General features: G+C 41.4%; 1 protein-coding gene across 2 annotated transcripts in view; it reads right to left on the bottom strand.

Moving 5' to 3' along the window:
* Window positions 1-324: 324 nt before the first annotated feature.
* The window catches only part of fndc5a (fibronectin type III domain containing 5a), an 88,589-nt gene continuing 71,524 nt past the window's right edge, over window positions 325-17,389 (bottom strand). The window contains exons 4-6 of one of the 2 annotated variants that reach the window (XM_080211329.1): window positions 15,637-15,729; window positions 9,005-9,138; window positions 325-418 (exon numbers count right to left, since the gene is read on the bottom strand). In XM_080211329.1, coding sequence (XP_080067455.1) covers window positions 377-418; window positions 9,005-9,138; window positions 15,637-15,729 — 269 coding nt within the window. In that variant the 3' untranslated portion in view covers window positions 325-376. Of the gene's footprint in view, window positions 419-508; window positions 584-9,004; window positions 9,139-15,636; window positions 15,730-17,389 lie in introns of those variants that run through there. The other variant, XM_080211330.1, reaches the window with a different exon arrangement.

Genomic DNA, 17,389 nt, shown 5'->3' on the forward strand with positions numbered 1-17,389 from the left:
CAACCATTTATGATTCATTCGATGAATTGTCAGTGAGAAAACTTTGAATATACGTGACCATTTCTTAAATCATTTATTTCTGCATTAGTGAGCCCCTTTGCAAGAACAGGAGATAAAAATCTTTATTAAATTACCTTTTTTTTGTCGTATTATATAAAAATGCTCAAACATTAGGGATCTTCTTTTTCATGGGTGAGGAATGAGATGGTCCCCTTGTCCTCTGATGATGCTGATCACTTCAATAATTCTTGATGGTTGTGTGCTTTTAAATCTATTTATGAAGCAGGACTGTCCTTCAGTTCAGAAGCCAACAGCTCCCTCCCAAGAGAAACCAAGTTAATGGATTAATTAAACCATCTTCTTAGCTGCACAGCAGTCAAGCTTCAATGATATTTACAGAAGGCTTGTTCTTTGGAAACTGAATAAAAGGATGAAACTGTTATTTAGAACAATATTTTTATTATCAGCACTTCAGACCACACATTGTTAAGTCTGGCTCTATGAAAGGGGATGATCTGTATGATTCCTGTTCAGTGGAGTGTTCAAGCATTCGTGAGGAAATATTTCATCAACAAATATCAATCTATGACAGAATCATAAAATATTACAAAGTTCGAAGGAGGCCATTCAGCCTATTTAACTTATGCAAGTTCTTTTGAAGATTTAGCTAATCCCCCTATCTTTTTCCTTTGCAGGTGTTAATTGACTGTTTTATTTTGGGTTTCCAGCATTCAATGTTGTTTTCTTTTTATTACAAAGAAGGCTTTTTTAAAGTTATATTATTCTGCCTTTAGGTCAGTTCTGCTACGAACAAATTGCCATGTTTTCTCTTTTCTTGCCTGAAGGGTCAGGCAACCTAGTTTAACCCTAGCGATTGGTTGGTTTTATAAGGTTCTGGTGAGACCACATTTGGAATCTTGTGAGCCCTGTATCTGAGGAAGGATGTGTTGGCCTTCGAGAGTCCAGAGGAAGTTCACAACAATAATCCCGGGGATGAAAATCTTGACATATGAGGAGCGTCTGAGGATTCTGGGTCTGTACTCAATGGAGTTTAGAAGGGTGAAGGGGAATCTCATTGAAACTTACAAATAATGAAAGGCCTGGGTAGACTGGACTTGAGGAAGATGTTTCCATTAGTAAGGGAGACTAAGATCCAAGAGCACAGCCTCAGAGTAAAGGGACGACACTTTAGAATTGAGATGAGGAGGAATTTCTTCAGCCAGAGGGTGGTGAATCTGTGGAATTCATTGCCACAGAAGGCTGTGGAGGCCAGGTCATTGAGTGTATTTAAGGCAGAGATAGCTAGGTTCTTGATTGGTAAGGGGATCAAAGGTTACAGGAAAAAGTGGGAGAATGGGTTTGAGAAACTTATCAGCCGTGATTGAATGGCAGAGCAGATTTGATGGGCCAAATGGCCTAATTCTGCTCCAATACCTTACTGTCTTATGGAAAAGAGGTCCACTTCTGATTGCCAGGATTTGGGATCTGAATCACCTCTTCCTTCTAACAGTCTCATCATGTATTTAAGACAAACTACTGATTCTGTTGATTCATACCCTGATCAAGGACAGAAGCATTGAGAAAATCATATTTCCTGAGTACAAGTCACAGCTTCTTTGAGTGTTTTACACTATCTCATTATCTATCAATCACACCAGCTGGCAGCTTTTTGCCATTTTGTTTTTACACTTAACTAAGCTGAGTACAACAGACAACTCCTAATGTTAAACCTGCCATAAAAATGATGATTCAAATCCAACTTAAGGTAGACTTAATAAAAACTGACTGTTTACACAAATCCTCCTGTCTTCTGTTTGGTGACAAAGAGACATGATACCTTTGACAATATTTTGACTGTCACATTAGCAATATTTACACTACCTACATATTCAACAAGTCATCAGTTTAGCCATCTGTCTTTAGTAGTAATTAACATTGTAGAGTTTAATGTTTGGAACACAAAGTCATCTTTTGTATTATATAGTTCACTCTTACAGTGTTCCTAAACAGTAAAAAAGACTTTTGGCTACTATATTTACTTTTTTACATCCTGATTTGAAGAATTTATCCAAATGGTAAACTTATTCTTTCTTTAAATTCTGATGATACATTTTGGAAGTATTTTGAGGGCGATTCTCCTGACCTGCTGCCCTGATGGTGGGCTGGGAGACATAAGTGGAGGTCGTGTAGTGGGCTTCCCACTGGGCATCCCAGCCTCCGAGAGTTTCCAGCCACCGGATTTCCAGTGTTGTGAGCTGTGCTGTGTGCCAGAAATCGGCGCGGAGCTAATTTGAATATTATAATACTGATTTCGATCTCATTAGCGGGCCTGGGACTGAAGTCTCCAGCAGAGTAGGGCTACTGCGCATGTGCCGATCTCCACTCTGACAGATCGGCGCATGCGCAATGGCCCACTCAATGCTATGCTGCTGGTCTCTTCAGCAGGAGTAGGCTTCGCCCCTGGATTTTTATTGAGATTCACATTGTGATGCACAGAGTGTGGGAGATTCATTTTGAAAATCCTGCTGAAAAAAACAGCATGATTTACTCCAGTTTGTATGCAAATTCGGCACTAAGAATGTTTTTGGAAGAATTCCTGACTTTGCTTGTTTCAAATTTCCAAGACGCACTGTTTTGTTTTAGATATGTCATCTTTAGGCTTTTGGAAGAATCAGCTCAGACATCCTATGGCAATGCTGAAAGGTCTAAAATATCATTTATGGAAATATACTTATTCTTAGGTTTTCAAAGTAAAGTCCAATTGAGGATCTATGAGATCATTATTTTGTACTGGTGGAGACTGGTATATCACTCATAATAAGTTTGATATTCCGTCCGCTGATTTACCATGGTATTTACTTTCATCTTCATGCAGTACGACAAAAGATTTGACAGCGATACCACTGCTTCCCTTTGGGCACCATCCATTAGCACTGGAAATTTCCTTGCGGGTCCCCCTACTCTGCCACTATTACCCTGCGGAAGTTTGCCACCTATAGGCCTCCATGGGGTTTCTATCGAATTTCCACTGAAATTAACACCAGCAAAGATGGAGAAGCCTTGGGGAATATTCCTGGGATGTCATTTGGAAATTAGGACAAGAGGTACATGAGTATTTGCAAAGTTCCTTGATAAAGAAATGCTTAAAAGTCACTGTATAAATTGGAGATGGAAATATTTTGAGTGGCCATTAATGTTCCATGCACACAATCTGCTGTTACATGAATAAAATCAGTTTGGGTATCCCTTGTTATTGAGGCAAAAATGGTTTCTAGTTTAAAACCTTTTTTACCAGATCACAAGGTACAAAATCTTAATAAGTTCAGATTCTAGAGACAGGCATGAATGAGCTTTCCAAAACCATGACCTCCATCACCCAGAAGAATGAGGGTTGCAGGCACATGGGAGCACCAATGCCTGCAAGTTGACCCAAATCACACACCATTCTGACTTGGAGATATATTGCCATTCCTTCATCGTTGCTGGGTCAAAGTCCTGGCACTTTCTCCTTTTTTTACATTCATCACACAGACCACAGGGGCTCAAGAAGGCAGCTCACGCTCACCATCACCTTCTGAAGGGCAGCTACGAGAAGGCAATAAATGCTGGCCATGTCGGTGAAACCCATGTCCCGTGATGAAATAGAAAAAAATTCCTCAAACATTCGCTTTTACTATTAAGTTTATTTATTAGTGTCACAAGTAGATTTACATTAACACTGCAATGAAGTTATTGTGAAAATTGCCTAATCACCACATTCCGACACCTGATTGGATACACTGAGGGAAAATTTAGCATGGCCAATGCACCTAACCAGCACGCCTTTCAGATTGTGAGAGGAAACTGGAGCACCCGGCGGAAACCATGCAGACAATGTGCAGACTCTGCACAGAAGGTGACCCAAGACAGGAATCGAACCTGGGTCCCTAGCACTGAGAGGCAGCAGTGCTAACCATTGTGCACCATGCCACCCAATGGATGTGCAGGTTTACCCTTAGGATAAGGGAATGGAATTAAACAGTATAGAAACAAACACCCAGTTCATGTTATTCCAGAGGGTCACACATCAATGGGTAAAAATATTAGTATGGATATGAATGAAGGAAGCCATTAGGGCCAACTTACCCCACCCAGCAGTACGCCATGTCGCCATGACACCAGCTACTTATTTCTCCAGCCACTTTTATAGCTGATAAACATCAGCTGCTGAAGCAGGGCCTACCTACTGCCGTAAATTTGGCTGTTTATCTTTGGTTATAACATTTGCTGCATTGCAATCACACAACTAATCTGAGGTTTTGCTTCCATTACACTATGTGGATATTTGTTCCATTTGTTGATCACTCTTCCAGTCTTGAACTTGCACTGCATTAACTTGGACCCGAGTCTCTTGTCCTACCCTCATGATTTAACGTGAAACAGTGCACTGAATTTACCTTTTCAAGATATTCAAAGTAAGATACTGGAAAGCACTGATTCCAGTACCAGAAAAAAAATTACATACAAGTTAAATAAACCTCTGTGCTTAAAAATCAGAAATCCAACAACCATTATTTTTAATTCACTGTAACTAGTAATTAGTGTGCAGAATGGCAGAGACAACGATTACCTCATTTTGTTTATATTGAGTGGATGACAATGCTAAGAAAAGGGAAGCTGCTTGTCTGGTTATGTATCTAGTTTATTCTAGCAGCCTGTGGAAACTTACTGCTGTACGTGACTCACAAGATGACGACAATGCTTTTTATGGATTAGCCTCAATGTACTTCTCATTCTGATCGCAAACAACAACCTGCATTTTTAAAATCATCTTTTAATTAGTAAAATGTGTCAATGCTCTCTGGACTGGGGAGGAAACCCAGGCAGATATGGGGAGAATGGGCAAACTCCACATATTCACCTGAGGCTGGAATCAAACCCACTGCTAACCACTCTGTCACTGTGCTGCCTGCTATATTTTACCCAACATTCTTATAGTTTATTTATTAGTCACAAGTAGTGTTATATTACCACAAAGTTACTGTGAAAATCCCTTAGCCGCCACATGCCAGCGACTGTTCGGGTGCACTGAGGGAAAATTAGGCATGGCCAATTCATCTAACCTGCACATCTTTGGACTGTGGGAGGAAGCTGGAGCACCTGGAGGAAACCCACACAGACACGGGGAGAATGTGCAAACTCCACACAGATAATGACATAAGAATCAAACTCAGGTCCCCGGCAGTGTGAGGCAGCAGTGCTAACCACTGTGTCACCTCGTTGCACTTAAATTGAAGGCAAACGAAAAGGTTAAGAGTCATAAGCATCATTTTTGTTCATCTCTGGAGGCAACGGCCTAAAGATGTGGGCTTGGGAACTAGCTGCCATTTTCCACCTGAAAACGGATGTGATTCAATCCGATTTGTAAGCCAGGCCTTTTATGTATTGAAGGCACTGCAGTATGCTTATTGAAGTCCTTGGGTCAGCAATGCTGTCATATCCCGCAGAGCGAAGATCAGGGGTACTGTTATTTAACTTAAGTACAGAACTGAACAGATGGAGCTCCTCTTTTGCAGTCTTGTACAGTTTATTCACCATTTTTGAAAGCCAGACCGGAGTTAAGCTTCCCATAAGGCTTTCTCTTTAAGGCATTGCGTCCTCTCTGCTGCTCCCTAATTGATGCAATTATCGTGGAAAGGGCAGGAGAAATTTGTTTCAAGGTCTTCCCAAATGATGCTCTGATACCAGGCTGCTAGAAAGTGCATGAAACCGAGCTATTAATAGCTCTCTCCTTAATTATCTTTTCATTAATGCTTGTGGAGAGGCATCTAACCTGTGTGCAGTGATGCAGCTGAGGTCCAAACTCAACTGCATGGGAGAAAATCAAGCCAGCATGTTCTTCCCTATGTAGAGAATTGTCAGCATCTAATGTGTGTAATTTGAACCAGGCTTCACCCAAAATATATAAGTGTGTAAATACATATATAATCCATATAAATTACTTATGGGTTATAGTAAAAACATTTTAAATCAATTGACACAAGGGCCAGATGGGACAATAAAAATGCTTCATGCAGTGCGTTGTTATGACTTGTAATCCATTATCTGAAAGGTTAATTAGGGATGGGCCATACCAGCAACATTCACATCCCAAGAAAATCGAATTTACAGAAAGGTATTAGAACAAGGGGTGAAGTTTGCAGGGTTCTGAGAAAGAGTTGGAGAGTGGGATTACTTAGATAGCTCCCTCAAAGAGCTGCTACAGGCACAATAAACCAAATGTTCGCGGTGACTCTATGATAACTTTATGTTAAGTCGGAACTATCAGGAAAACTGTCATAAGCAGAAAACCCCTGGCTAAAGAAGTAGGTAACAATAATGTCGCCATAGTCCCAGATGGCTGGCTGCTTGCCCCTTTGAGAGGGAGAGCTGACTGGTGGTGATTTAACCTGAGGATCACCACACCTCAGGCAAGGAGCAAGGGTGACAAGGTGGGGCCTTCATGAATAACCTCAGCCGGTATGGGAGCTGAACTCATGCTGTCGGTATCACTCTGCATCAGGAACCAACTGTTCACCCAGCTGAGCTAAACCAAACTCCAATTGTAATGGGGCAGCTTTTACACCTCCAGAAATGGTACCATCGCCATTGCTGGATAACAACTGCATTGGAAAAGTTTTGTCTGTCAGCAAGCAGAGCAATTAGGTATAATAATGTCAAAACTCCAACCAGTAGAGTCAAAAGCTGTGATGCCTTTGTTTTGACACTGAACTGTATATGGTTTTCTTTTAATGATCAATACATCCTAGGGTCACATAAACACTTCATACATAGTTAAAACTATCAGGGATAATTCCCTACTTTCATTAATGTGTTGCAGGCATTCCACTACCACAGCGAATCTCTGCTCCCATTTTTGGTAGCCATGGTATGGAGATACCGGCGTTAGACTGGGATGGACAGAGTAAGAAGTCTCACACCAGATGAAGTCACCTGGTGAAGGAGCAGTGTTCCGAAAGCTTCCAAATAAATCTGTTGAACTTTAACCTGGTGTTGTGAGGCTTCTTACTGTATCTTTGGTTGAGGCTACAGAGTCAAAAATATTTAACTGACCCCTAAGGCTGATCTCAGACTCATTGGCTCATGTTTGTGGAGGACAGAACTCCAGCCAGGATGAAAATAAGCAAAGAAATTTGGACCTGTCTGTTGACTTTTTTCAGGTGAGTGAGTGAGGGATAGGCTTTTGAGAAGGTAAGTAATGGTGCTGCTTTTAAAAGGAGTAGGAATAATGCCTGAAGGAAGTAAAATATCAGTAAGTATGGGGTTAAGAAAGGAAAATTGATTGCTCAGAAGCTGGCTGGTGTTGGGTTGAGGGAGCAGGTACCATGTTTCAATGGAGGAGCTGAATCCATCATGGAAATGAAGAGAAACTGAGCAGTTTGGAGGGTGCAGCTGGTGAGGGGGTAGTGGGACATTGAGTGTAAAAGGAAGTGCAACAGAGGAGAAGCCAGAGGAAAATGCAAAAGCTCGGAGAAGGTCTTGTAAACAGAATGAGGTCTGACAGAGTTGACTTCTGTGTCACCTCCTTATTCTCACCATAGTGGATGTTCAATCCAATATCACCAATAAGAGTAACTGGACAAAATAACAATGTGAACAATTCATGAATATTTATTTTAAATTTTATATTGACCTGAAAATGTAGTATTCTTAACCTCGACTGATCAAGCACAGACAGTATTCTGTACACTCAGAGATACTAGAAGCGGCTCTAGATAGCATCAGCTGTTCTTATAATTCTGTTCAAGGGTTTATTGAATTCATCTGCTTTCAAGTTATTCATTGCAAGCTGCAGAGTGGTTTATTGATTGAAAGCAGTGCAAGCTATCATATTGCTTATTGTCAGCCTCAAGACATCTTCATTAAACTCACTCATTGGTGTGATGGTAAAGTGATTAATGTTACAGTGAGACAAGTCATTTGAAACATTAGGGTTGTCTCATTCATTGAAAAGTATTGTTCCCTTTGATGGCATGGTGGCCCAATGCTTAGCACTGCTGTCTTACAGTGCCAGGTACGTGGCTTCAATTCCAGTCTTGGGTCACTATGCGGAGTTTGCACATTCTCCCCTTGTGTATGTGGGTTTCCTCCAGATGCCTGCTGTTTCCTCCCACATTCCAAAGATGTGCAGGTTAGGTTGATTGGCTATGCTAAATTGCCCCTTAGTGTCAGAAGGACTAGCAGGGTAAATATGTAGGGTTATGGGGATAGCACCTGGGTGGGATTGTTGTCAGTGCAGGTTCAATGGGCCGAACATCCTCCTTCTGCACTGTCGGGATTCTTCTATTCTATGGAAACTCCTTCCCATGGAAGCAGAGGAGCAGGAATGCTCCCTGTAGCTCCATAGGCATTGCAATTGCTCTAATACAGGACTCAACAGGAGGCAAGTAAGAGAGTAAGGAGCCAGCAATGGCAGAGACACACATATGCCCACAGAGACAATCTGTCGAAGCTGGTACCATAATAATGAAATAAAGAGTCCATTTGTTTAAGGTACTGGAGAACCAATTGACATTCAACTCAGGGCTAAATGAATAAAACATTCAAGCAAAAGTAGCCTGACTTTATATCCAATTCTAACATGAATTACTTCCTGATAAATGCAATTTGTTAGAAACTCACAATTTCACGATACACATTGATACTAATTGTACATTCAGCTGTTCATATGGCTTTTTTGCCACTGTGTATTACCAAGTTTAAACATGATGTGGAGATGCTGGTGTTAGACTGGGGTGAAGTCTCACAACACCAGGTTATAGTCCAACAGGTTTATTTGGTAGCATGAGCTTCCGGAGCGCTGCCCCTTCATCAGGTGAGTGGAGTCACTTGATGGAAGGGCAGTGCTCTGAAAGCTTGTGCTACCAAATAAACCTGTTGGACTTTAACCTGATGTTGTGAGACTTCTTATAGAGTTTAGACATACTTAGATTTTGCTTGTACATTAGCCAATAATTTCTCTTACCTTGCTGCGTAGTAGTCCTCCTGTTGGGTGCTCTGGTGTGCTGTACTCTGAAGAACTCTTGGCTTTGTCCTTATTATTGTTCGGTTCATTGTCTTTGATGATGTCATATTGCCTACAAAATAAGGCTATCACACCTGGCAAACAGATGAGAAGGAGTTCAATAAGTAGCAATGCATATGCATAACAATGTTGTGGAGATGCCGGCATTGGACTGGGGGTGGGCACAGTAAGAAGTCTCACAACACCCAGGTTAAAGTCCAACAGGTTTATTTGGTATCACGAGCTTTTGCAGCACTGCTCCTTCATCATTCACCTGATGAAGGAGAGTGCTTCGAAAATTCATAATACCAAACAAATCTGTTGGACTTGAACCAGGTGTTGTGAGACTTCTTACTATGCATAATAAAACCACACTGGGAACACCTCCCAAGAAACCAATAGAGCTACAAGTCACTGAATATTCAATAAGCGTGGCATTATCAGCAGAATTCTTTGCCGTTTGGTTACCACATCAATTAGTCATTTTTGTCTGTTCTCAAATACTCAAAGGTTTCAGGATTTAAGTCCCACTCCAGAACCTTGAGCACAAAATCTAGGCTGATGCATCAGTGCAGCACCGAGGATAAGCTGAACTGCTGGAGGTGCCGTCTTTCAGGTAAGAATTTTAACCGTAGCTCATCTGCCTTCTCAAGTGGATGTGAAAGTCCCATGGCACTATCTCAAAGAAGAACAGAGGATTTATCCCAGTCTCACCACTAAACACCTTGGGTGGGATCTTACCACAATGAGCGACCTGCATGGTGAGTCCGTGAGACAGGGTGAGAGGCAAAAAATTAGGTTCGCACCCAATTTCTTGCCTCTTGTGATCTTGCCACTCCCATTCTGCCCAGGAAGGTTGGGGGGTGGGGTGGGTAGGCAGGGGATGGAGTGTTAGGTCTGCCAGTGTACTGTGTACATAAAGGACACTGGGAGATCAGGACGCCTGCATAATGGCGTTACCCACAGCTCAGCAGCAGGCTACCGGGTGAGCTGGGAGTCCGCCCCTCCCCTGACTGGTGAGATTCACATTATGGCCTCTGTATTACACAGGGTGCTGTAAATTACCATCACCTACCTCGCTGAAGAAACAACATTTAAGGCACGACCTTACCGGCCTTTCACGCCACAATCGCTACAGCGAAGTCCGAGTATTTGACGCCCAGCCAAATCTCCGCTCCCTGCAGTGGGATGGATAAATCTTGACGGCGTGACTGGCCGTAAGATTCTGGCCCCGAAATATTTCTGAGAAACTTCTTCTCGTTAACTGGATCTTAAGTCAGAGTTTGCTGTCTGTAAATTGGTTACTACCTTTCCTACATTATAGTGACAGCATCCCCAAAAGACAGCATTGGCTGTAAAGTACTTAGGGACATTAAGAGGTCAAGAAAGGTTTTATATAAATATGTTTAAGTATTATTGTTTGTTACAGCAAAGCCACATTTTGCTTTGTCACTGCTTCAACATAACTGAGGTGATATGCTCTTTTAAGAGTTCTGCAGATGGCTGTTGAATCATAGATAACCATGCAAAAATAAAATTATAATTGCACATTCTTCACAAAATTGCTGAAATGGTTTTCCTCCCTTGTCTCTGTAACATCCCATTATAAAATGAAATCTGTCTGGTTCCATGGATTTGATATTCTACTTTATATTGTCAGTACATTTAAATTTTCAAGTTTGTTTATTAGTGTCACAAATAAGCTTACATTAACACTGCGCTGAATTTACTTGAAAATCCCCTAGTTGCCACACTCCAGCGCCTGAAAGAGAATTTAGCACGGCCAATGCATCAAACCTGAATGTCTTTCGGACTGTGGGAGGAAACTGGAGCACCCGGAGGAAATCCATGCAGACATGGGGAGAACGTATTGTCGCCACACAGACAGTGACCTAAGTCAAGAATCGAACTCAGGTCCCTGGCGCTGTGAGGCACCAGTGGTAACCACTATGCTACCCCCATTAATGTAGGAACTACATCATTCAGTCCACATAATTCATTTTATACAATGTTAGTCACTAAAGTTTATGATTTATCACGTTTTGTAGCAATAAAGGGTTAAAGTGATGGGATATTCTAATACATGACATAATGATGATGTGTTACTGACATCAGTCAGTCAAGTTTTAGATTCTCTGTCTCTGAGAGAGATAGAGAGGTTGCCTAGAACAAAAACATGCATACTCTCTAACCTGCTGAGATGTAGTATTAATAAACATGTGTTAAACATACCAGAGTATGTCTGGCCTGCCTACTAACCATGTCCCACACCTAGAGTCCAAGACAGCATCTCAGGACATTTTTAACAGCTAGATTGGAGTCTCTTCACTACATTTCAAATAGGATGACAGGAATCATAGAATCTTAGCATTCCTGCAGGGCAGAAGGAGGCCATTCAGCCCATCAAATTTGCACCGACAACAATCCCACTTAGGCCCTATCCCTGTAACTCCATGTATTTACCCTGCAAATGCCCCTGACACTAAGGGGCAATTTAGCATGGCTAATCAACCTAGCCCACACATGTTTGGACTATGGGAAGAAGCCAGAGCACCTGGTGGAAACCCATGCAGACATGGGGAGAACATGCAGAATCCACACAGCCTCCCTAGGAGAGGTTAGGAAAATTGGCACTCCACCTTCATTTAACACATTGGGTTAGATTTTACATGAACCCACCGATGATATTTTTGGTGTTGGAGTAGTGGAGTTGGGGGTCACATAAAATATGTTGGGTGGTTAGCCCACCACTTGAGCTCACCCTCATTTTGGCTAGCTGCTGAAATCAAAGTTCCACCCACCATATATATAAATAAATACTTAAAGGTTAATTCAGCTTGTTCACAAGCCTATTAATAGGAATAATACTCTTCCCATGCCATAATACGGCTGGTGTGGGCAGTCAGGTGGGAATGGGAAGGCTGTTTTTTATGACTCACACGGACAAAGGCAGGAAGGAAGTTAGGGGGGCACCTCATTCAGCCTGCTACATCAAGTTTAATTTACCACATTAATGAAAATAAAGCTGGTTAACTTGATTCACAAGTGCTATCGTCATTCTGTCTGCATCATTGTCTGGAATTTTCCTAGCCCTGAAGGGTTGGCTTTGAAGGAGGTGCATGAAAATTTAGAACACGGAGTGCTAGGTCAGTTCCCCAAGGCGTCACTGCCTCCGTGCGCTTTTCCTGGAGGCAGGTGTCCAGCGGCAATGGCTGCTAACAGTGAACAACTAATGAATTTAAAAGAACAATTAGTTCCTTTTTCTGACACTGCAATGACATTTTACCAATGGCTCACTGGTTCCCTGGCAATGCATCAGAGGTGACACTACAAGTGGAGGTTGGAGTGGCATTGTTTGATCTTGCAGATTCATTTATAAATAAATCAGAAAGGCAGCAAGCAGCACATCTGCAGGCATTTTGGAGCAGTTTTACCTTCACTCTGATCTGCAAGATTGTTCCCCTCACCATTTATAGGGATGCTGTTTGGATCTTTAGGTGAGCACCTCCATTTTGTGGCACCCTCACACTCTTTTTCAGCTTCTTAAGCGGCACCCACTTTTCTTAGTGATGCTTACAGCCAACCCCTTCAATTGGTGCTCTTGCATTCATGGGCTGTCTGCTGTGCCTAATGTGCACCATTTGTAGAGGGGAGTTATTAATTGGGAACCGCCTGTCAGATTGTAAAATTCAAAATGGGTGGACTGGGGACCCAGATATGGTCCCAGCAAAGGGTTCCCAATGCACTTGGAAAATTTCAACTCAACATTGAGTCAGTGCCTTCTGAACATGCACTGGCTAATGGACAGAAGCTGTCCAAGAGATAGAAAAAAAATTGACATCTAGATAAAAGCAGAACACAAGAAATCAAAGCAAGAGTAGGCCATCAGGCCCATCAAGCCTGTCCCATCATTCAATGTAATCATGGCTAACCTATACCAGCCTCAACTCCTGTGCCATTTCCCCAAAGCCCTCTATTCCTCAATCTATAAAATATTTATTTACCTCCACTTTGGATACTTCTAATGATTTAATCTCCATCACTCTTTGGGGCAGATAATTCCAGAGATTCACTGTCCTCTGCGAGAAAAAATTTCTATGATCTTAGTTTTAAATGAACAGCCTTTATTTTGTAGCTATGTTCCCTTGCTCGAGTCTCTCCTCTAATATAAACATCTCATCATCTATCCTGTCAAGCCCCCTCAGGATTTTATATGTTTACCCCTCACTCTTCTAAAGTCCACGCAATACAGACTCAGGCTAATTAGTTTCTGTTGTTAGGACTAATCTCTCATCCCAGGAATTAATCTCCTTTGAACTGCTTCCAATGTTACTATATCCTTTTTTAGGTAAGCAGACCAAAACTATGCACAGTATTCCAGGTTTCAGCCTCACCAACACCCTGTACAATTGCAGCAAAGCCTCCCTATTTTTAAACTCCAACCCCTTTGCAGTAAAGGCCATTTGTCTTCTTAACTACTTGTTGGACCTGCATGCTAGCCTTTTGTGATTCATGCAGTAGAATATCTTGAACCCTCTGTACTTCATTCACCTGCCATCTCTCTCCATTTAGATAATAATCTAATAATCAGGAAACCTAGAATTATATGCCTGGACCATTAGCACCAGTGATGTGATGGAAAAGGTTAGCGTTCTGTCACACACTTGTCACAATTTACCATCCCCTGTATTGGCCCCCGTAATGTAAATGTCCCAATGCATTTCAGAGATGTGGGATAGGTAGTAGGTGAAAAAGAATTAGATAAGGCAAAGGAATGCATTGGTAGAGATATTGAGGAGACTTTTGAAGATATAGAAAAAGGTAAAAAGGTGAATGAGTTTAGGGAGAGAGTTCCAGAAGATAGGGACGAGACTATTTGAGGTTCTGCCAAAATTCAGAGATTGACCTTCTTTGCATCTCTTGTCCTGAGTCTCGCAGCACTGGAAGTACATTGGTCTATAGGCTTGGAGAAGGTTCTACAAATAGGGTGAAAGCTGATGAAGACAAGGTTTTGGGGGAACAGTATAGAACATGAAATTAGGGTGTGGAGAGATGCTGGAGAGGATGAGAATTGTGAATTCAGTATGTTTGAGACATCCGAAGGTTGGTGAGGACGGGATTGATGGGGGACGGTACAGGACTTGTAAGTGGTGATGTAGAATTTTGGCCATACTGAAGGTAAAAGGGTATCGTAGAGGACTGACAAGGAGAACATTTCAGAATTAAAACTTAGAGATGACAATGGAATAGATAAAGATTTTGGCTCAGAGAGGGAGTAGGAATGAGGTGGGAAATGGAGATGTTAAATTAAGTAGCCACAGTAATGAAAAGGGGGGCTATCAGTGGAATCTTATAACCATCTAATAATAATGATGCAACTCACTAAACATAAAGAACTTGTTAATTGTCAGAGTTCACTCCTAGATGACAAAAGTTTATGACGTACATTTAATACACAAAGTATTGATATTTCTTGATTAGATGACAAAAGCCTGTTAAATATTGAATGAAGTGATTTTGCAGCATTATTTGTGACATTCCCTAAGTTCTTTTTTTCCAATTTGTAAAACAGCTTCTCACCTTGTCAGTCTGAACAGCAGGGTAAGCCAAAAAAAAATCAGCAAGTTCCAAGTGTCAAGAAAATAAATTGTAATATTTTTCTTTTGCTTAGTATTACAGTCATATTCCTTACATACAGGGAGGCAGGCTGTTGGGGGGATTGTGATTATGGTAATTGGAGTAACAGACAGGATGGTAGAAAGAGTCTAATATAATAGTAAGAAGTGGTTTTGATCAGTTAATGAATCAGGAGGTATTTCAATCAGGATTCTACACAAGACAATAACAGGAGTTGTTTTGAATGGGTTATTTTGGTTCAAAGGCAGGTAGATACGTGGTAAAAGAAAAATGTAAATATGCAAAGTAAAGGTAACTTCATTTTTCATCCTGAGAGCTAAAGTAAGGAAATGTATTGAATCAATTCTGGGAAGAAAGCATTTCTAAAGATGAGACAATAGAGACATCAAAGGGAAAGAACAAATTTAAGGAAATACTGAAGTCTATGTGATAGGCTAGCTGTTTCAACCTCCTAGAAAACGGTAGCTAACTGGTCAGAACTCCCAGAAAACTGTGTGAACAAAGCCAAACCTGAAGAACCAGCTGCTGTCAGTCTCAGAGCAGGATATCCCAAAAGAAACAAAGGTACTGTGTGGTAAAAAAATAGTAGAATTCTTAGATTATAAAATATATAAGGATAGTTGCTGAACAGAAACAGGGAAGGCTTGCTCCAAGGGTAGTTAAATTAGTACCTTTTGGAACCATTTTAAATTAGTGTTTAAGGTGTGAAGCCATTTTCGTGTTTCTGTATAATTCTGACTTGTTCTCTTTCTCAGTGAACATTTACTTTACAATAAAATCATCATAAGTAGACGGGAATATCATTTCTTGAGTTCAGAACATCTCCTCATACTACACAAATTGCTAAAAACATTTTGGTAACTGTTTCAAGTTTTCCTTTAGCACTTGGGCAACTTGGTGTTTACCAAAAGCTTGCCATAACACAAGAAGAAAACAAATGCAGAGCAAACACTCACCTGCCCACATAACTAGAACAACCACAATAATGATCATCTCGCCCATCCTTAACTGTGCGTTACGTTCCTGCAGTGTCTCTGCTGTCACCTCATCTGTAAGATAAAGATCAAACAGTTCAATCAGTGAGGGACATTGGATACAATTAGGAGTCAATTAGTAAACTAACTGCTGACAAACTATCTGTCAACTTAGCCTGGGATTTTTAAAAAATGTATTTAAGGGATGTGAGCTTTGCTGGCTAGGTCAGTGTAGTGGCACAGTGGTCCGTACCACTGCCTCACAGCATCAGGGACCCAGGTTCAATTCTGGCCTCAGGTCACTGTCTGTGTGGAGTTTGCATGTTTTCTCCGTGGCTGTGTGGATTTCCTCCAGATGCTCCGGTTTCCTCCAACACTCCAAAGATGTGCAGGTTAGGTTGACTGGCCATGTTAAGTTGCCCATTAGTGTCAGGGTGATTAGCAGGGTAAATATTTGGGGTTACAGATAAAGGACCAGCGTGGGATTGTTGTTGGTGCAGGCTTGATGGGCCGAATGGCCTCCTTCTGCACTGTAGGGATTGTATGATTCTATTTATTGCCCATCCCTAATTTCCCTTGAGGAGGTGGTGATGAGCTGCCTTCTTGAACCTTTGCTGTTCATGTGGTATAGGTATACCTTCAGTGCTTATAGTGAAGGAGTTTCAGGATAGTGACTGTGTTGGAGAGAAACTTCCAGGTGGTGGTGTTTCCAGGTATCTGCTGCGCTTGTTGCTCTAGATGGTCATGATCATGGGCTTGGAAGGTGCTGTCGAGGGAGCTTTGGTGAGTTCTGACAGTGCATCTTGTAGATGGTACACACTTCTGTCACTGTACATTGGTGGTGGAGGGAGTGCCAATCAAATGGATTGTTTTGTCTTGGATGGTGTCAAACCATCCAAGACATGGAGTGCTGTTGGAGCTGCACTCATCCAGGCAGGTGGAGAATATTTTCTGTCACAATTCTGACTTGTGGATGGTGGACAGGCTTTGGGAAGCCAGGAGGTGAATTACTTGGCACAGAATTCCTAAATTCTGACCTGTTCTTATACTATAGTGTTTATATGGCTAGTCCAGTTCAGTTTCTGGTCAATGGTAAGTCCAGGATGTTGATTTATTGGAATGACTTCAGTTACTTTTTACATTAAGGAGCATTAAGAATCTCAAATACATAATGATTGCAATAAAATTACTGGTTGAAATTTTTAGTGTTGCATATGGATGTAGGTTGTAGGATTAAAGAGTATAAGTTACATTACTGCATATACCCCCTCAGGAGAGACAATGATATATTGTTATTGTCACTGGAGAGGTTTGAATCCCGTCACGGCAGATGATAAAATTTGAATTCAGTTAAAAACCTGTGATTAAAAGTCTAACGGTGACCATGATACCATTGTTGATTGTCGTAAAAGCCTATCTGATTCATTAATGGAGGAAATCTGCCATTCTTACTTTGTCTGGACTACATGTGACTCCAGAGCCACAGCAAAGTAGTTGACTCTTAAAATGACACTCAGTTCAAGGAAAATTAGAGATTGGCAACAAATGCTGGCCTTGCCATATCCCATGAAAGAATAAAGAAATACATATATAGGGTAGAAGATTTCTTCTGTGCAATTGGTGTCACAGATTTGGTTAAATATGTACATTGTAAATATAGGCAAGGTTTTGCAATACTTACGGTGGTGTGGTGGCACATTGGCCAGCACTGCTGCCTCAGAAAGCATCAGGGATC

The sequence above is a fragment of the Carcharhinus amblyrhynchos genome, chromosome 24, assembly GCF_965287045.1.
Source record: "Carcharhinus amblyrhynchos chromosome 24, sCarAmb.v2.hapA, whole genome shotgun sequence".
Taxonomy (NCBI): domain Eukaryota; kingdom Metazoa; phylum Chordata; class Chondrichthyes; order Carcharhiniformes; family Carcharhinidae; genus Carcharhinus; species Carcharhinus amblyrhynchos.